The following is a 17083-nucleotide window of genomic DNA, read 5'->3' as shown; positions in this document are numbered from 1 at the left end:
AAGGTTGCACCAGTGCACCTTTGAGATGGAGCATGGGCTTTTGGTTATACCGGCAGGGGAACCAAAGCCTTCCAGAGATGAACTGACTGCTGCTGGATTTTATTCATCCAAGGAATTCCTTTTCTTTTGCTTCTCCCCTCTCTATCGCTGCGTGAAATGCAAAAATTGTATAAATCATCTTCTCCGTTTACAGACAAAAGACAGGAGGTACAGAATGCTAACCTATCAATTCTGTAACATCACTGTGGAGCTCAGCACATCCATCAAATTAGTATGCCAATTCAAAAATAAAATTAAATAATAATAACATTATACAACTGACGGTTTACTGCTATGAAATGTTTACTGGCATACTGGAAATTCCGTTGAGATTAACTAGAACAAAAGTTCCCAAAACACGCTTACAAATGTTGTAGAAAGTCTTTCATCAAGAAAGAAGTTGGAAGTTGGTAAAGCAGCAAAAAGGAGGACCAGTTCTACATTTTCTCCCATTTATATACCCTGGACAAAACATCAACTCCTACCATCGGTGATGTTACGCCAAGGGCCATACTAAACGTATGAATTAAGTGTATTCATATTCATATCATAGTTATTTTTAGCCAAATAAATTGCTATTCCGAAGACTTTTGCATCCTCAGAAACTCCCAAAATTCTGCAGGCATGTTTATGCTGCAGTTAAGGAACACAGACATGACCCCAAAAAATATGAGTAGACCCACAAAAAACTCCTTAACAACCCATAGCGAAAAAGACAGGAAATCATTTTGACAAAGCTTTTCTTTGAGGAGCAGTTTTGCTAATCAATGACTGAAAAAACGTGTCACCTTTTCATTTTTTGTTTGGCAATTAAAAATGGAAAGAACAAATGAGACACAAATTCTGTGCTTACACGCAATGACGAAACACTCAAATGTTTGACAATTTAGCATCGCTCATCTGTCTAGGATATGTGGTTCAAATTTGGCGGCAATGGGACAAAATCTGTCGGAACTTTATTTTAAACCCCACTTGTGTTTTGAATGACTATAGAGAAAGAACAAACAAATGGACTGTGGAGCAAATGTTACTTACTTACTACTCACCATAAAAGACAAAACTCTACAAACCTAAGTCCAGAAGGTCAGAGGTTGACCAAACGTCTTGTCTGGGATCAAATCTGGCCCTTCAGAGATTCCTGTAGGCACCCCCTACAGGCAAACTGTATAGATGTAAAAATGTGCTTTTGACGCCCAGATTTCCTTCAAAAACAATCAATACTTGCATCAAATCCTCTGTCATTCACTCTCAAATTGCTCTAATCGACCAACTCCACCTTGTGGATGTCGATAAACAAGCATTTACTGTATCCTGACAAGCATTGTTATTGGATACTACAAACACAGATAGATTTTTTTAACAAAGTGCAATTGTAGGACTATCACTTCAAGCGTCATTTTGAGGTGACAATATTCACAAAGCCGAGACTCAAACATTCGAGTCGGCTATGTTCGATCTTTTTCTTGAAAACACGTGTTTTACTTTCAATTAAATTCCAGACCAGTGGAAACCGTCAATTATCCTATATTCAAAAGTAAACAGACCAACAGTTTTATATAACGTGCCACTTCTACCATCTAACATGGTAAGAAAACAAATAAATAAATAAAAACAGTCCCTTGGGTTGTGTGATGCTCTGGTCTTTTAAGGAGGGAGTGAGAGAGATTGAGGGAGGTATAAATGTATGCAGGAAGAGTAGCATACGATGGTCCTGACGTGAGGTTTCGAGGTTACAAAAAGCATGCAGTTAACTAGTAGTTTGCACTGCAATGTAAAAATACCTTTTTTATATTCATGGCCAAGTGATTTTTTATTTTCTTTTTATCCAAAAACTTACTACATAGGTAAATGTCAGATAGACTACACCGTGTTCCGTCCAAATACGGGTTACGTTGCCACTGTGAGAAGAGGACTCCGCTGTAAACATGGGACCTTCTACAATGTTGTCTTATCGTAGAACGCTTATTAAGTATCCTGAGCATAAATCTTATGCATCAGTGTTATCGGTGTGTCAGGAATTAGGGCACTGAGGAAATAGAAATGTGTGATTCAAGGTCTCTGCCCTATAAAAAGGCAACTTTACAGAGGAAGACTGTTCCAGAGTGTCAGAATTCCAATGCAGGAAGAGGGGCTGAAACCCAATGAGGAATCACACAGAGGCAGTCGGAATGGGAACGTGTGGCTGTTTGGCCTAAGCAGCCCGAAGGTGTCCTCTGGCTATTCGAGTGAACATCATTATGTATGCTACTGTCAGTTCAGGGCCAGACTGCAGTGTGAGGACTCTATTCTTCTAGGCAGTCAACTGTCAATCCTTCTCCCCAACTCTTCCTTCACTCCCACCTTCCGCCTCTTTATCGCACTTTGTCCCCACCATGTGTCACGCCACAGGGACAGCCTGAACACGGGACAAAGTGAAGATATGGCGTGACATCAGGTAGCAGGTTGTGACAACTTGATTTGAGCTTGAGTTGACATTTTGGTGACTGGCAAGGGTTTTGGTGCTACAGCTCATCAGGATAATATTTGTGTTCAATGGTTCATAATAAAATATGGAGAATATTAAACTGAAAGTATTTGATATGATGATTTTTTTTGGGGGGGGGGGGTAATTTCTGAGACAATTCAGGCCCATGAAGCTTAACTTTGTGTTAATATTCTTTGTCTTTAATTATGATTATGATTATGATTATTTCCCAAATGTCTGTGAGTGAGCCATTCTGACTGCCACATTGTGACATCACAAATAGGCGGTGTCCGCTGCATGCACCATATAATGGATCCGCTACAATAAACTAATTGATAAATGTAATTTGCTTACCTGCGCTCTCGCTCAACTTTTTTTCTGACTCGGGATCCCTATTGTCATGGTAACAAAAGTTGTTCTCATGTAGTAGAGGTGGGCGGGGTAAGCAGTGGCTAGTTTGCATGAGACAGAACCACCCCCTCAAAATATGTGAGGGTCAAAAAAGATAATTGCGGTATTTGGATGAAAGCATCTCAGAGACAGCTCGGAACTGTTAAAAAAGCACAATTATTCCATGGATTAAATTATATTTAAAAAGTGCACCATAGGCAGTGAATAATGCTGAAGTGAAATCCACCTTTAGAGAATTTCCTTTTTGAACCAAACGCTAATAAACCAAAAAATTGTTATAGTCATTTCAAGTACAAAGGGTACTTTGATCACTCAAATATCCAGATAAGAATGTTAACACGTTCCAGAGTAGTAAAACCAGATAGCATTGAGTAAAATGTCGTTTTGTACATTCATTTTTGTGTGTTACTTCCTGGTCATTTCCTTCTTTTCCCCCAGAATAAATGAATAACTTCAGTAGAGGTAATATCAAACTTTTTCCTACTTACCATAACCGAGATGTGCAGCAGATGCATGTGTTCATGTGTGACGTGCACAGGTTCCCGCGCCGAGGCCTGCGTGGTCTGGGAAACCGCCTCTGACTCGCTCATGGACACGTGAAAGTAAAGTGTACCGTTCTCCAGCCACTGCTGCTTCCAGTGCACCTGTGAAATGTCTTCCGCCGTGCCCGACATTTCTGCAAGGCGAGAGAGGGGACACCAAGAAACAAAAGGGGGTCGTTTAGAAACTGACATTTAACTGAGCTCATTAGAGGCACACCAGGGTAGTCTTGGGATGTGACGTGTGCTTTTCTAATGCTACGTGCTGATGCAGAACATCAAGGCGTGAGCTGGGTAACCTTTGAATTAGCTGATTGGAAACGTCATAACAGCTCAGGAAGAATTACCGTCAATGCGCAGAATCTGTACGCTGATAAAGATCCCGCAGTCAGTATTAGTCAGAGATTTGTCTACCTTTGAGTGAATCAAAAAGTGGTTCAAGCATTAAAACAATATAATGAATGAATCGCAGTTCTCTTCATATCATATCTGATGTTCTTGTCATTAGGAGGAAGAATATCCCCTAATGGGAAAACAATAGCTGTATCAAGCTCAATTAATTATCTGTCTGCGGCAGTTGCAGACACGCCTTCTCTCCATGCAGTGTTGTCGTTTTATCTGTGTTAATCACTGTGCAAGTGAAGTCAGTATAAAAATGCACTAGCTATGGGCCAGCGTCTGCAAATTAAGCAGACATCTAAAAGAAATGGAACCTTTGAAAAGTGATGTGTGATGGAAACCGAAAGAGAAACTAGTGAACATCACTGCCAAAGCAGTACCGAGTCACTTGCCTTGTCTGTACTGACAAAGAAAATAGATCGAGAAAAGAAATGTTCAAGTAAAATTAAAACATATCTGGTGGTCATATGAGGACATATTGACAAAGCTCTCACCAAGAACTTTAATTTGAGGTTGTTGCAAATTGGATTTTGACCTGGTTTGGAGTGAACTTGTGCTTTGCCGCTAAAGGTCAAAGTCAAATGTCACTTGAACCTTGAACCGCTCTGACCTGCGGAATGTATAATGCCACATACTTAATTTTAATGAACACATTAAAATCCCACCTACTTAATTTGAATGAATATCAAGTATCTTTGTAAGGACTGATAAGTTTATTGAAAGGTGGACATTTATTTCAGTTTCTTTTTTTTTTTTGGTCATTAGATAAACATAAGAGGGCATATTGACCACATAATTTAAGATATGGAAAGCTCTCAACAAGCCTTTTTAGTTTGAGGTCCGACTCAATATGCTCTAAGAAAATGTACCCAATGGCCTGCCTTTTCTGGGGGAAAAAATGGGGGTGCAATTAAGATTTTTTTTTTTTTTTTACTGAACTTTGCTCTTTACCTGAATGAGTGAAATGTTATAATGCTACAAAAGTAATTTTGTAAATATCAAGATCAAGTTTTTTTTTTTTGTACAATTTCTATATTCAAGATGTGGACATTTTCAATCAACACATATATATTTTTCATTATTACATCATAATATAGTGATGGACATGAAAAGTTTTCATCAAGACCTTTCATTTCAAGGATGTGCGGATTGTTTATTTTATTTTATTTTTGCCTTAACACCAGTAAAGGCAATATTTTTAAGGTTAGAAAAAAAACTGCTCAGCTGAACTGCTGTCAACTGTTTATAGCTACAGTTCTCTAGGTCCTAGAACTAAAAGCGCAGCACTACAGAACCCTCCCAAAAGGCTCCTGGACCTGTCAAAAATACTAAACTAGCAGGGTCTTCTTTAGTCCTGATAAATTTCGTCATGCAGTCGAAAAACACAATGGGTCTCCAAAACTTCTTAGTTGTGGTGTAAAGTTACTTTTTTCACTTCAGACAGATAATAACCCAGTGAATAATACATCATATTGTCAGACTATGGCAAAGGCAGGAGCACCAGCTAATCTAGCTATGCATGATGACACTTGAATCTCAAGCTTTCTAAAAGGGCAATGAGGTAAAGGTGTAGCGGCGAGCGGGACTTCAGGGTGGGAGACATGCGATGTCATGCGGGTGACAAGGGAGCAGACATCTGTGACATCCGTCAGCGGGGCAAGTAGCAAATGACAAATGGCGCCGAATTTGGTCAGTTATTAACCTACTGACTCGGGGCGATGGTGTCGGGGGAGGCTAAACTGAGTTCTTCCTTGAGCTGCAGGTAGGGTGCATGGTGGGAGTGGGTTATGTCAGAAAATGACCAAGCTTATCAGAAGGATTCAGTCAATTATGTGGATTAATGGTGTCTTGAAACAATTGAGGCAAAAAATGGCTCTGTTTTTCTCCTCAGCACAGCACTGGTATGGAAATAGTAGTTTGTAATATTCCGATTGATTATACTAACCCATTAAAACATTTGTTGATAAAATAAAATCCTCCAAAACCTGTATCCTTTAATTGCCTATGCCGCTTACAGAGCCCAGCAAAGGTCGGACATTTTGCCATGACTGTGCCAGTTTCGGTTGTGGATGGACTTCTGATACTACCTCCAAAGGTGGAAAATTACTGGGTCAAAATAACCCCCCATTTCTTCAGTGTCATTTGTACAAAACAGTGACAAGGAAGGTAGGTAGATGTCCTGTTTTACAGGTAGTGTAAAATTGGCTTCAGATGCTACCTACGCATGCAAAAAATTTCACCCGCCATTGAGTACTGTTTGTACATAACAGCAATAAAGGCAGGAAAGTAGGGTGTTAAACTTCCCGGGTCAACTTCACCAACCACCCCCTTTTACCCGCTCAAACCCACCACTAAGACAAAACAGTGACACAGATGAAAGACACAAAAATTTCCCTTTTGATACTACCTTTGAAGGTGGAAAATTTCCAGCTCAATACTAGTCCCATTCTGTCTGTTGTACAGAACAGCGAAAAGGCAGAAAGATGTCATGATTGTCATCTTCCACAAGTACTGTAAAATGGGCATCTGATGATGGCTTCGACAAGTACTGTTAAATGGGTTTCACAGTATACGCAGGCTCTGACATTACAAACTGTACATCCAACAAGGAAAATCTCCAGATCCAGCCCATAACCTCCATTGCATGTCTTTCCCATTTATACAGAGAACGAAGACAGAAAATGATGGAAAATACTGTCTTTTAAAGGGAGTGTAAATCAGGCTTCTGATACTACCACCAAAGGTGGAAAATTGCCAAGCAGACCTCACCCCCTATTCCGTGCTAGTGCCGTACATTGAAACAGGAAAAAGGCTTGCTTTTACAGGCACTGAAAAGGGGGCTTTTCTAACATGTGCCATCCCAGTCCCCGGGTCGACCCTCCATGCCGTGAATCTGTCGTTTTTAACAGAATAGCAACACCATAGAAGCAGCAGGAAAATGTCAGCTTTTACAGGCAGTGAAAAATGGGCTTTTGATACTACCTTCAAAGGTGGAAAATATTTGGGTCAAGTTCAACTTACCTTTTTTTTTAATTGGCAATTCTGTTGTAACTTGTAATATTTCCAAAAACCGAAGTAATAGATTTACATTACTTCTGCGTCAAATGAAAACAATATGAGAAGCATTATGGATTTATTGGGTGGTTATTTTAGTATTGAATCACCTTTTTCCCCCTGTAATTCTTAGAAGGTGCACTTTCTACCACCGCAATAAACCTGCTAGACCTTCCGTGCTTTTGCTGACTACAGCGTATGATAACATTTTGTGGCCTGTGAAGATCTTAAAACATGAAACCCCCGGCGGCAGAGCTGCTTTTTTCTCCTGCGTTCAATTGGCGGGACTGACGACACGCCGATTGGTCATTCGCCCACCCCTCATTAAAAAGAAGCACTTTATGTCAGTGAGATGTACCCGTGCCTTATAACTTTAACACTCTTGTCAAATCCCCTAAGGCTTTAAATAACTCGATAATTTCTTCCAAATCAAAAAGGATTAAAAAAGCTAAGGTTTGCAGTTGATCCAATTGCACCAACACTGCTGTTTTATATATGTTTGGACACGGTGATGGTGGAACTTCAGTATGAGTGCTATTTAAATACAAAAATACGTGTGTGTAAGTGTGTCCTTGTATTTCTGAGTCCAGTCACTGGGCTGTGAGCCAGATGTCACTGGGATACAAAGTGCGTGTGGCCTCGCGGCCTGCTTGTAATTCATTAGCAGGGCCATTATTAATGTGTATATTTGCATTGCTCTGTGTGTGTGTGTGTGTGTGTGTGTGTGTGTGCGTTGCTTGTGTGGGAGTGTGCATGCGTGTGTGTGTGAGGGTGGGTATCTGTGTTAACCAGCTTGAGTCCAAGGACAAGCTACAGGAATGCATTAGTGAACTTTTCTTGGAATACTTGGTTGGCAAGTCGATCATTTAGAATTCATGGATAGTCGGTAAAGGAAATCAGATGGGCAAAATCAGCATGCATGCCTACCAGTCAGGAGATCTGGGTTTGAATCTCCAGAGGACCATAAGTAGGACAAGGAGTATAGAAAACTGATAGAAGGATCAAAATCAGTTGAAAATACTTTGTAAAAAGGATTTTACACTCTGATTACCATTAAGGCACAAAAACAAATAAAGCTGCAAGCAGAGATGAAACTCCTTTATCATGGAGAATCAAAACGATCATCAAACTTGGACGGTATACTATGTCCACATTAGATGGTGTAAGCAAAAAAAAATAAAATAATCCAATTTATTGTGGCCTATCTGTCACGGTTAGGATAGCTGCTTTTGATTGAAGTTCAAGGGCCCCAAGTCCCTAACAGGAGTTGGTTCAAGTACAAACCCTGAAATTTGCCCAAAATGTCCGACTTCCTGTCTAATCTCATGCATGGGTCTTTGAGACCTTTTTGTGCATCCTGTTATTGACATGTCCACCGACTTTTAAATTGATTGGTGAAACTGGTCTCACTCTTTTTCTTTTTACTTTCCAGTGTGCACTACTAAGCGAAAGCAGCTTCATCTAAAGTAATGTAAAACGTAAAAATAACTAACATAAATAAAAATATCGTATACCTTTGATATTGACACCTGAAAACATCCATCCATCCATTTCAACACCACTTATCCTGGTTAGGGTCACGGGACGCTGGAGCCTATCCCTTCGGGCGAAAGGCGGACTACACCCTGAACTGGTCGCCAGTCAGTCACAGGGCACATATAGACACGGACAACCATTCGCCCTCACATTCACACCGTCACTGAGTGGGAACTGAACCCACACTGCCCGCACCAAAGTCAGGCAAGTGTACCACTACACCATCAGTGACTGCCTGAAAACATGTTTGTCTTTTTTCTGTCACTGTTCTGACCTGAGTATTTAACCCTTCAAAATAAAACGTCCAGCTGTGTAAGTCAGAAAATTCCGCTGTTGGAACAGCTTTGTCTGTGGGAGGACTTCTCCTCCCACATGCACCAAAATACCACCACACAGATGGCACCATAAAAGAAGATAAAAAAATAAATGTAATGCACTGTTCCTGTGTTTACACAAAGGACTTAAACTAGTTGTTATTATGGGCTTCGATCTCTGCCTTGGCATACTCTTCATTCAATTGGTATCTTGCTTTATGTTAGCATGTTAGAATTTAATTCAATCCAAAAGTATTTTCATTATACAGTATACAGTATATAATTGAGATCGAAGGTCATGATAAATTTACACTCGATCTCAGTGAGCAGGTGTGTGTATTTCCTCGATCTAAAATGGCGGGAATGTGCATGACAACCGCCAATTAGAGTCGGCCTTTTCCTGCTCCGTTTCCGTTTGCAAGTTGTGCAGTAAAGAGAAACCGCGCCTCCTCAGCTGGCCCGACCCATAGCGAAATCGAAACTCCCGGTTCCGACTCAGCCCTCGTCACACGGAGCACCGCCTCGGCCACTCTTCGCCCCAGCTCTGGACTGATGATGGAGGCGGCGGACCGCTCTGCGAGTTTCCAACATCAGTTGTGTGGCAGTGGCTCCAAAGTGACATGGAACAAGGCGACATGCAAGGTATGTCAGCGCCCTCAAAAACAGGCAACACTGTGTTTAAGTACCACGCCCAAGTGATTATGTGAAAAGCATAAAAATACAGCAGTCAATACAGCCTGTCACTCGTTGCCAGCACAAGTAACATTAGCAGTTAGCCACAGCTAGCGGGGAGGCCACCAGACCGAAGCAACCACTCCATCATCATTATTTAGATGGTTTGTAAAATGGTAAATCTAGTTAATCTGTATTGTTATTAAAGATAATGCACATTTGAAAGTAGCAATAATGTCAACAGGGTACTGTATGTGGCATCATAACTGGAGAAGGACAATGTTTCCAATGCAAAGTGTCTTCATGATCCCAGAGGGGATAGTTTGTTTATTTTTTATCTTGTTCCTCCAAAAATACTCAAGACTTCAAACTAGTGCACTGTTGTTATAATTTTCTACATTTGTTGTACTGTTGAATGAAAATTGTTCTCATATTTTTCTATGTTTATTTTATCTTCCTTATTCCCTTAGCATCCAGTCACTGATGGTGTAGTGGTACATTCTCCTGTCTTCGGTGCAGACAGCGTGGGTTCAGCTCCCCCTCAGTGACGGTGTGAATGTGAGTCTGAATGGTTGTCTGTCTCTATATGTGCCCTGCGACTGACTGGCGACCACTTCGTGGTGTAGTCTGCCTTTCACCCGAAGTCAACTGGGATGGGCTCCAGTGCCCCATGACCCTATATAGGATTAGCAGTGTAGAGAATGGATGGATGGATGCTTAGTGTGCTAATCTCAAATTGGGGTCACTGTTTTAAATACAGTACTTCCTATGAGGAGTGTTGTTAACAAAAGGAATTAATAAAATTTTGAACTACTCTCTAGCTTCTTTAGTTTTCTTTTTTTATTTATTTATTTATTTTGTCCTGTTCGACTGTTAGGTCAAGCAGAATAGAAAATCTGTGTCCCTTTCAGGCCGGAACAGTTTTACTGTGTCACAGTGGAGTTTTTAAGCATTAAATATGAGTGTTGCATGGGGCTGTAGTGCTACACCCTGTGAAGGAAGGACAGGACAAGATAGAACAGGACAAGGACAGGAGAAGAAGCATGCAGGACAAGGGTCGTGAACCCGACTGTACAACTGAAGTGTGGTGCCATTAATTATGTGAATTATAAAAGTCTACAAGACGAGAGTATATGTGAGGAGATACACATGCGATTTGCATATTCATGAGTTATTTGTAGCAGTAAGGTCTTCTTCCCATTTGGTGATTGGTAAGTGCATCTATTTAGTATATGAAATTAATTTATAAACTTTTGAAAGATTTATTTTACTTTGCAGGAGAAGCTTCATTATTTGCTTGACAAACTCCGGCAGTTCGAGGGTGCTCTGGAGTGTTGGTATTCTTTTTTTTATTGCTGCTTTTAATTTATTGTATTGAAGAAAGTTTCTGGCTGTTATTTGGAATTCTTGGAACAGTTCATCACATGTCCTAAAAACATTATTGTTAAATAGTTGTTGTAGGTGGCTAATTCCATGTTGTTCCCATGTACTAAAATGAAGGCGGTATATTATTAATTTCGAAATCTGGATTATCACAGATTGAGGAGAGCATACGGGGAGCTAATTGAGATCAGTTGAGGTGGAAGAATCAGCTTTTTTCCTCTTCAGCGGCAGTTCGACAGGTTGGGTGGGATCCTCCATGTCGACACAAGCTGGTGTTAATGTAGCTGCGCGTATAGCAAGTGGCTCTCTGTAAATTACCGCTGCTCGCGAAGCTGGTGAGGGGAAAAAAGAAAAGAACGAAGCGACCATCCGCCATTGAAAAAGACGTGAAAAGAGAAATTTTATCTTGTAGTAGCTGTTTTTTTTTAAGACTGTGCAAAGGGCGCCGCCATATTTTTCGTCTTCGAAAATCATGCAATCTCTCTCATTGTCACAGCATGCTCCCTCCTCTCACACTACGGCTGCGGCCAATCTTTAGTTTTCAGTACAGATGCTTTAAAACCAGCTAGTTTTAAAACATTGTAAACAAATCGTGATAATAATCGAGAACAGATGATGTGAAAAAATAAATTGTGATGATTATTACTGCCAAATCGGCCAGCCCTAAACACTCTATGTACTCAGGCAATCATCTACCTATATGGTAGCAGTGTCACCATGTTAGCATTTATCAAATTCTCATTTCAAACAATATCTAGAACAAGCTCAAACTATCAGTAACTAGACGGTATGACAAAATCCTTATTGGTCTTCAAAAGCACTTTCTGGATCAAATTGCATATTACTTCATGTTGCAATGTTAAGATTTAGCATGTTTTCCTTTTTTTTAATTCAGTGTTTCACCACAGGGTATGATATTAAATTGTTATTGTGCTGCCTAAGCGCTTTCTGTACTCAAGTTGCCATCTTGTTACACATTTATATTTGATCACAAATTTCAGATGTTCTCCTGACCAGCACTGATGTCTGTTTGTTATTGTAATTGTTTTCCTTATAGCTAGAGAATGGTAAGAAAAGAAAAAAAACTATCCATTATGCTCTGAACTTAAAAAGACTAAAAAGTAAAGATTAAAGAGCTTATGAGATCAACTCTTCAAATTTGAGTTATGCTGACAAAATGTGTTTGACTCAGGAATATGTCCTGTGCCCACACTGAGGACTTAGCAGCGCTAAGAAGGCTTTTTTCAAGGATTATGTCCAAGCTTGTTACATCTATTCCTTACTTGCTTTGTTTCAAAGGACAATGGAAGCAGTTGCTCCATGTGTTTTTGGCTCAGTGGTTTGAAAAATGAGGAGCTCCATTTTTTTAATAAATCAAACTTTAAAAAAGTTGGTATCTGGATATATGTTAGCATACTAACTGTTGCCATGTAACCATTAAAGCCTGTCTTACTAGCCTGAAATGGTGCACAATGTAAAATCCTAATTGATCTGCTGTAGTGTCTTCTTTACTCAGGCTACCTCCTCAGGGGTCTTCCAAAGACCATGAGGACAGCTGGCCATCTCCCGCTCCCTCTCCTCTCCCTCAGTCCCTTTTTGCTTATATCATGTAAATAGCTCTTTGTATTAAAGAAAACAAAACCCAATAAAGACAAGATTGTTTCCTTAATTATTTTACAAAAGAGGACAGCGGCACGGTACGACGAAGCCCAGGTAGATAGACAGTCAACACTCCCCCATTCACTGGTATCAAGTTACCCACGAAGCCATGTCTCTGGTGAAAGTTTACAAAACTATCCGTCGTAAAATGCGCTCTGCAGAGTCAGCTGGTGATGATGATGTTCAGCTCGCCATCTGCGTGTGTCTTTAAAAAGTCAATCCATCGCTTTTTTATTTCCTAATTTTTTGGGAGCTTAAAAAAATGTCACCAAGCTGGTCTGTAAATTGAGGCATCCGGTGAAGAGGCATTTTCAGTGTAGCCATCATTAGCTTGCTAACTGAAAGCTGGAGTGGTAAATTGGCCTTTTTATGGATGTTTTTTTTCTCAAAAAAAGTTTTAGCATAATATTAAAATGCATGGCGGCACGGTGGACGACTGCTTAGCACATCTGCCTGACAGTTCTGTGGACTGGGGTTCAAATCCCAACCTCGCCTGTGTGAAATTTGCAAGTTCTCCCCGTGCCTGCATGGGTTTTCGCCGGGCACTCCGGTTTCCTCCCACATCCCAAAAACATACATGGTAGGTTGATTGAAGACTCTAAATTGCCCGTAAGTGTGAATGCGAGTAGTTGTTTGTTTATATGTGCCCTGCGATTGGCTGGCGACCAGTTCAGGGTGCACCCTGCCTCCCGCTTGAAGAGAGCTGGGATAGGCTCCAGCCCACCCGCGACCCTGGTGAGGATAAGCGGTACAGAAAATGGATGGATGGATTCAAATGCATCTTTTAAATCCGTAAAAAAGTAATACTTTTACAAAATAATATATTTTTTTAAGGCGTTCCTATTTTTCTTTAGACAGCAAGCAAGTGAATCATTGGTGCCTCTGCTTGTTGCAGCCATGTTGCTAGTTGCATTTAACTGAGAATCAATTTTGCAATTGATCAATTCTTGACGAGTGATTAATCGATTACTATGCCTATTTCTGCATTATATGGAGGGCATAAAAAGAAATACAGAAATCCTCTGGCAACTCTGTAAGGTTGCAACTTCAAAAGAAGGTCAGTTTTCCTTAAACCTAGAGGAGTCTTTTATTTCACATTGACCTTCATAAGTGCCCTTCTCCTGGTCTCACCGGGATGTAGAGTGTTTCAAATTTAGACCATTTACTCCACATTTCTCTTAGGATCAAATCAGAGATCAGCCCGGATTGTCAGGCGTAATCAGAGGGCATGTTGAAAAACTGTCAAGATTGAGGTCCCGCCGCCTCGAGTGTTCTGATCGACAGTCGGCGTGGGCTCTCGACATGACGAATCGCTGTGGTTCGCATGCATGCGTGCACACTTCCCTGCCCGCCCACACACAACAACTCCGGTTCCCAGTAGGCTGATGTTCCTCCGCGTAAAAGGTGATCATAGCACTGACACGCTCGGTGATTGTTCAAGGCTGACAGCTCTGTGACAGTTTGTCAGCTTGGCAACAAGCCCACGTCATCGACGTTTACCGGCATGAAGGCTGGCACCCCGAGGGCACTCTGCGGCGTGTCATTACATACATGGCATAACGTCTTTTTGCAGGGTGAGTCTGCCTATAGCGCTGACTCCTGACAGCACAGAAGGCAAGTGAAGTTTCAATAATTCATTTGATGAGGAGGAGGCAAAGTGACGAATTCATCAAGAAAGCAGTGACAGTGACAGAGAGGTCAGAATAGGGAGCTGGAAATATAAAGCAAGAGTACAAAGTTTTGGAGAATTTCATTCTGGCTTCGTATTGACAATTCTCAAAATGTCAGTCATTTTTGACAGTGTCATGTTGTTTCCACCCACCGTACAAGGAGGCTATTTTTTCACCAGCATGCGTTTCATTCTTTACATCTACAGTTTGCCAACCTGGATTAAGTGACAAGTTCAAGCGCAACGCCACAAGCGCCGTTTAGGTAAAAATAGAGCCACGCCTACTAGCAAACTGCCTTTTATGGCATCGTTCGATGTTGCATTGTCTAACCATGCAAAACCAAACACCTGTAAAACTCATGGAAAAGAACGGTTTTATTCCAGAAACCAATCAGTGCCATATTCATTTTACTGCAGCTAGCGTCATCTCCATTTAAAGATCCACAAAACGTAAATGCGTGTTTCGTTTCTAAATAAATTCAATATGTTGGAAGTGCTGAAAACCTGTGCAAAGACTGAGAACAACAGAGTACTGAACTGTTGAGATATGGCTTAAAAATCTTTTCCATCTTCTAAATTTTCCTGATTTTGCAGGCGGGGCTAAAAAGTATCCTCGTGACAGCACAAGGATCATACAACGATGTGGCAAGCACCCTTATTTCTCTGCAGTGGCGGAATTGCAACTTCCTTGTTCATAAACCCACTTCTACCAGTATAGCGTGCAATTGGCCATGAAACATTGGCCACGGGAGGCGGGATTTTCAGTGCTCTCAGCGACACGCCCCTAGCAACTGGAAGATGAAAGAATGTCTCAGTTGACCATTTTGAAGCTTGATTTCACATACTCAGTGAAATTTTAGTTTTGATCGTGCTTTAAAGTGCGCGTAAAATATGACAACATTCAACTGTATTGCCTACGGTTAATTGTAAAACAGTCCAAAACAGATGATGTCATGAAACATCGTTGAGATTGGTGTTAGTGATCAGCGATAGGTGGCAATTATCCTCGACAGGATCTTGAGGACCGCAGCAATGAAGAAGATAACTGAAAGTCAATGCGACTTGTCTTTCTTTTGGAAGGGTTTGGAGTAGGCAATAATTTAAGGGTTAGTTCAAGAGACTGTAGTTCGAGAAGACTCATCTGTTATTATTTTTTTTATTTAACATCCTAAAATCCTTAGCATTATAGTGTGATCTTATAGTTAGGGAAAAGTTCTCAATTTTTGAAAAAAAAAAAAAATTCTCTGAGTTGTATGGCTTTGATTGTATTGCTTTGTTATGATTTTGTCTGGTTTATGACACATAAAAAAAGATAAAAAAGTTATACTTGTTTCATATTATTGTATTATTTGTGGAATATTTTTAAAAATGTTTTAAGTTGTCTGTTAATTTTCTTTTCTATTTTTTCCCGAGACAGAGGAAAGGTACCTATTTTCTGCACCCTCACAAGCCAAAGTATGATGTCAACTCCTGAAAGAAGCCTATGTATCCAAGTCGTACATTTATAAGAGAAGACTATTTTAAGTGGCTTAAAAGCTGCGATGTCTGATGTACCGCAGAAAAAACTCCATAGAAATCCGACTCATCTTGTGGATTCTTTCATTTCTGCTAACCAGAGGCCACTCCCGCCTTATCATGGAGTCCCACACCCAATCCCCACCACAGCACCGAGTGTGGTCAATCTAAGCAACAGCTGCTCGGCTGCAGAACCGAGCACTTGCGACAGAAAAGCAATCATATTTTCAGAGACGAACGACCCCAGCATGATGGGGGGAGGTGACTCACTGCTTCACAAAACTCAGCCTAGGTGTAGCAGTAACAGTGGGTGGCTTAAAGAAGGCATATATTACACACTATTTGACCGCCAAACTTCCCAACAAATTATTCAAATGTAAGAAAAGTGACAGCCATATTGTATATTTTCTTGAAAAGTCCTTATTTCTCACGTTTTCTTCTGTCCAGACTCTGGTACAAGGATTTTTGAAAATCTGTTAAAAATGTAGCATGTTGATTTGACACATGGACCTAGGCAAGAAAATAATCTATGGAAGTATTGAAATTATGTTGTGACTGCTGGCTAGAAAATGAAACTGATGGTGTGACATTGTTTGGAGGACTATGATTTACTAAAAAAACGAATGAGTGTTCACAAAAAACACAAGTTCAAGAAAGTAATTAATTGCAGTTTTTTAAAAAAGGTAGTTGCCTCATGCAGCCTTATAACAATTCAATACTTGAAAGGTGGCCGTATATTCAAGTAGGATTAAGACAATTTGAGTAAAAGTAAGTCTGGGGGAAAAATGGAAGTTACTGATTCAACACAGTGATCCCAGCTACCTCCAGCTACTAGAAAATAAAGACAAAGAGACAAATTAGTGTTCTCAAAAAAAAAAAAAACTGCTAAATATATAAATACACACCAAAGACAAGGTCAAGTAGGTATTTAATTACAGTGCATAGGGACTTAAACACATTGGGGAGTTTCGAAGGTGTCAACCAAACAAACAAATAGACGCTAGCTTTTGGTTCCGCTGTGCCACACCAAGACCTGGAATGTCTCTCGTTAGCACGGAAAACACACTGCCTTGCAGTTGTTTGTGTGCACGGGCTCCCATTGTTCAAGGTCATTGTCTGTTATTTAAATTACACACACACATACACACACACAAACACACACGTTGCCGATAGCTGGCCTCCTGCACAATGTCTCATGTAATTAATTCAAAACATAATGCTGGTTTACTACAGGTAATGAGCATCATTAACCAACGCTAGGAAAAACTGTTATAGCGTAATTTATGCACAAATCTATATGTGCGTTGTCTCCTGTGCTCTCATGGATTAGCAAGGCAAAGTGCCAAAAAAACACACAAAAAAACAAAGCCTCCTACTCCTAATGTATTTAAAGTGACATATTAACGAAATAAACAATCCCCTTATCCAC

At 40.4% G+C, this 17083-nt stretch overlaps 1 protein-coding gene across 3 annotated transcripts in view; it reads right to left on the bottom strand.

Annotated features, from left to right (window-relative positions):
- The window catches only part of LOC133490224 (astrotactin-2-like), a 286520-nt gene that overhangs the window by 229098 nt on the left and 40339 nt on the right, over nucleotides 1-17083 (bottom strand). For all 3 annotated transcript variants that reach the window (XR_009792133.1, XM_061800017.1, XM_061800018.1), the window contains exon 2: nucleotides 3403-3590. Coding sequence is in view for 2 of the 3 variants with exons in the window: in XM_061800017.1 (XP_061656001.1) it covers nucleotides 3403-3590 (188 nt within the window). In the remaining variant the exon portion in view is untranslated. The remainder of the gene's footprint in view (nucleotides 1-3402; nucleotides 3591-17083) is intronic.

The sequence above is a fragment of the Phyllopteryx taeniolatus genome, chromosome 15 (genome assembly GCF_024500385.1).
Source record: "Phyllopteryx taeniolatus isolate TA_2022b chromosome 15, UOR_Ptae_1.2, whole genome shotgun sequence".
In the NCBI taxonomy this organism is placed as follows: domain Eukaryota; kingdom Metazoa; phylum Chordata; class Actinopteri; order Syngnathiformes; family Syngnathidae; genus Phyllopteryx; species Phyllopteryx taeniolatus.
Note: the sequence above shows the minus strand (reverse complement) of the source record. Positions and strands in the feature narration are given on the sequence as shown.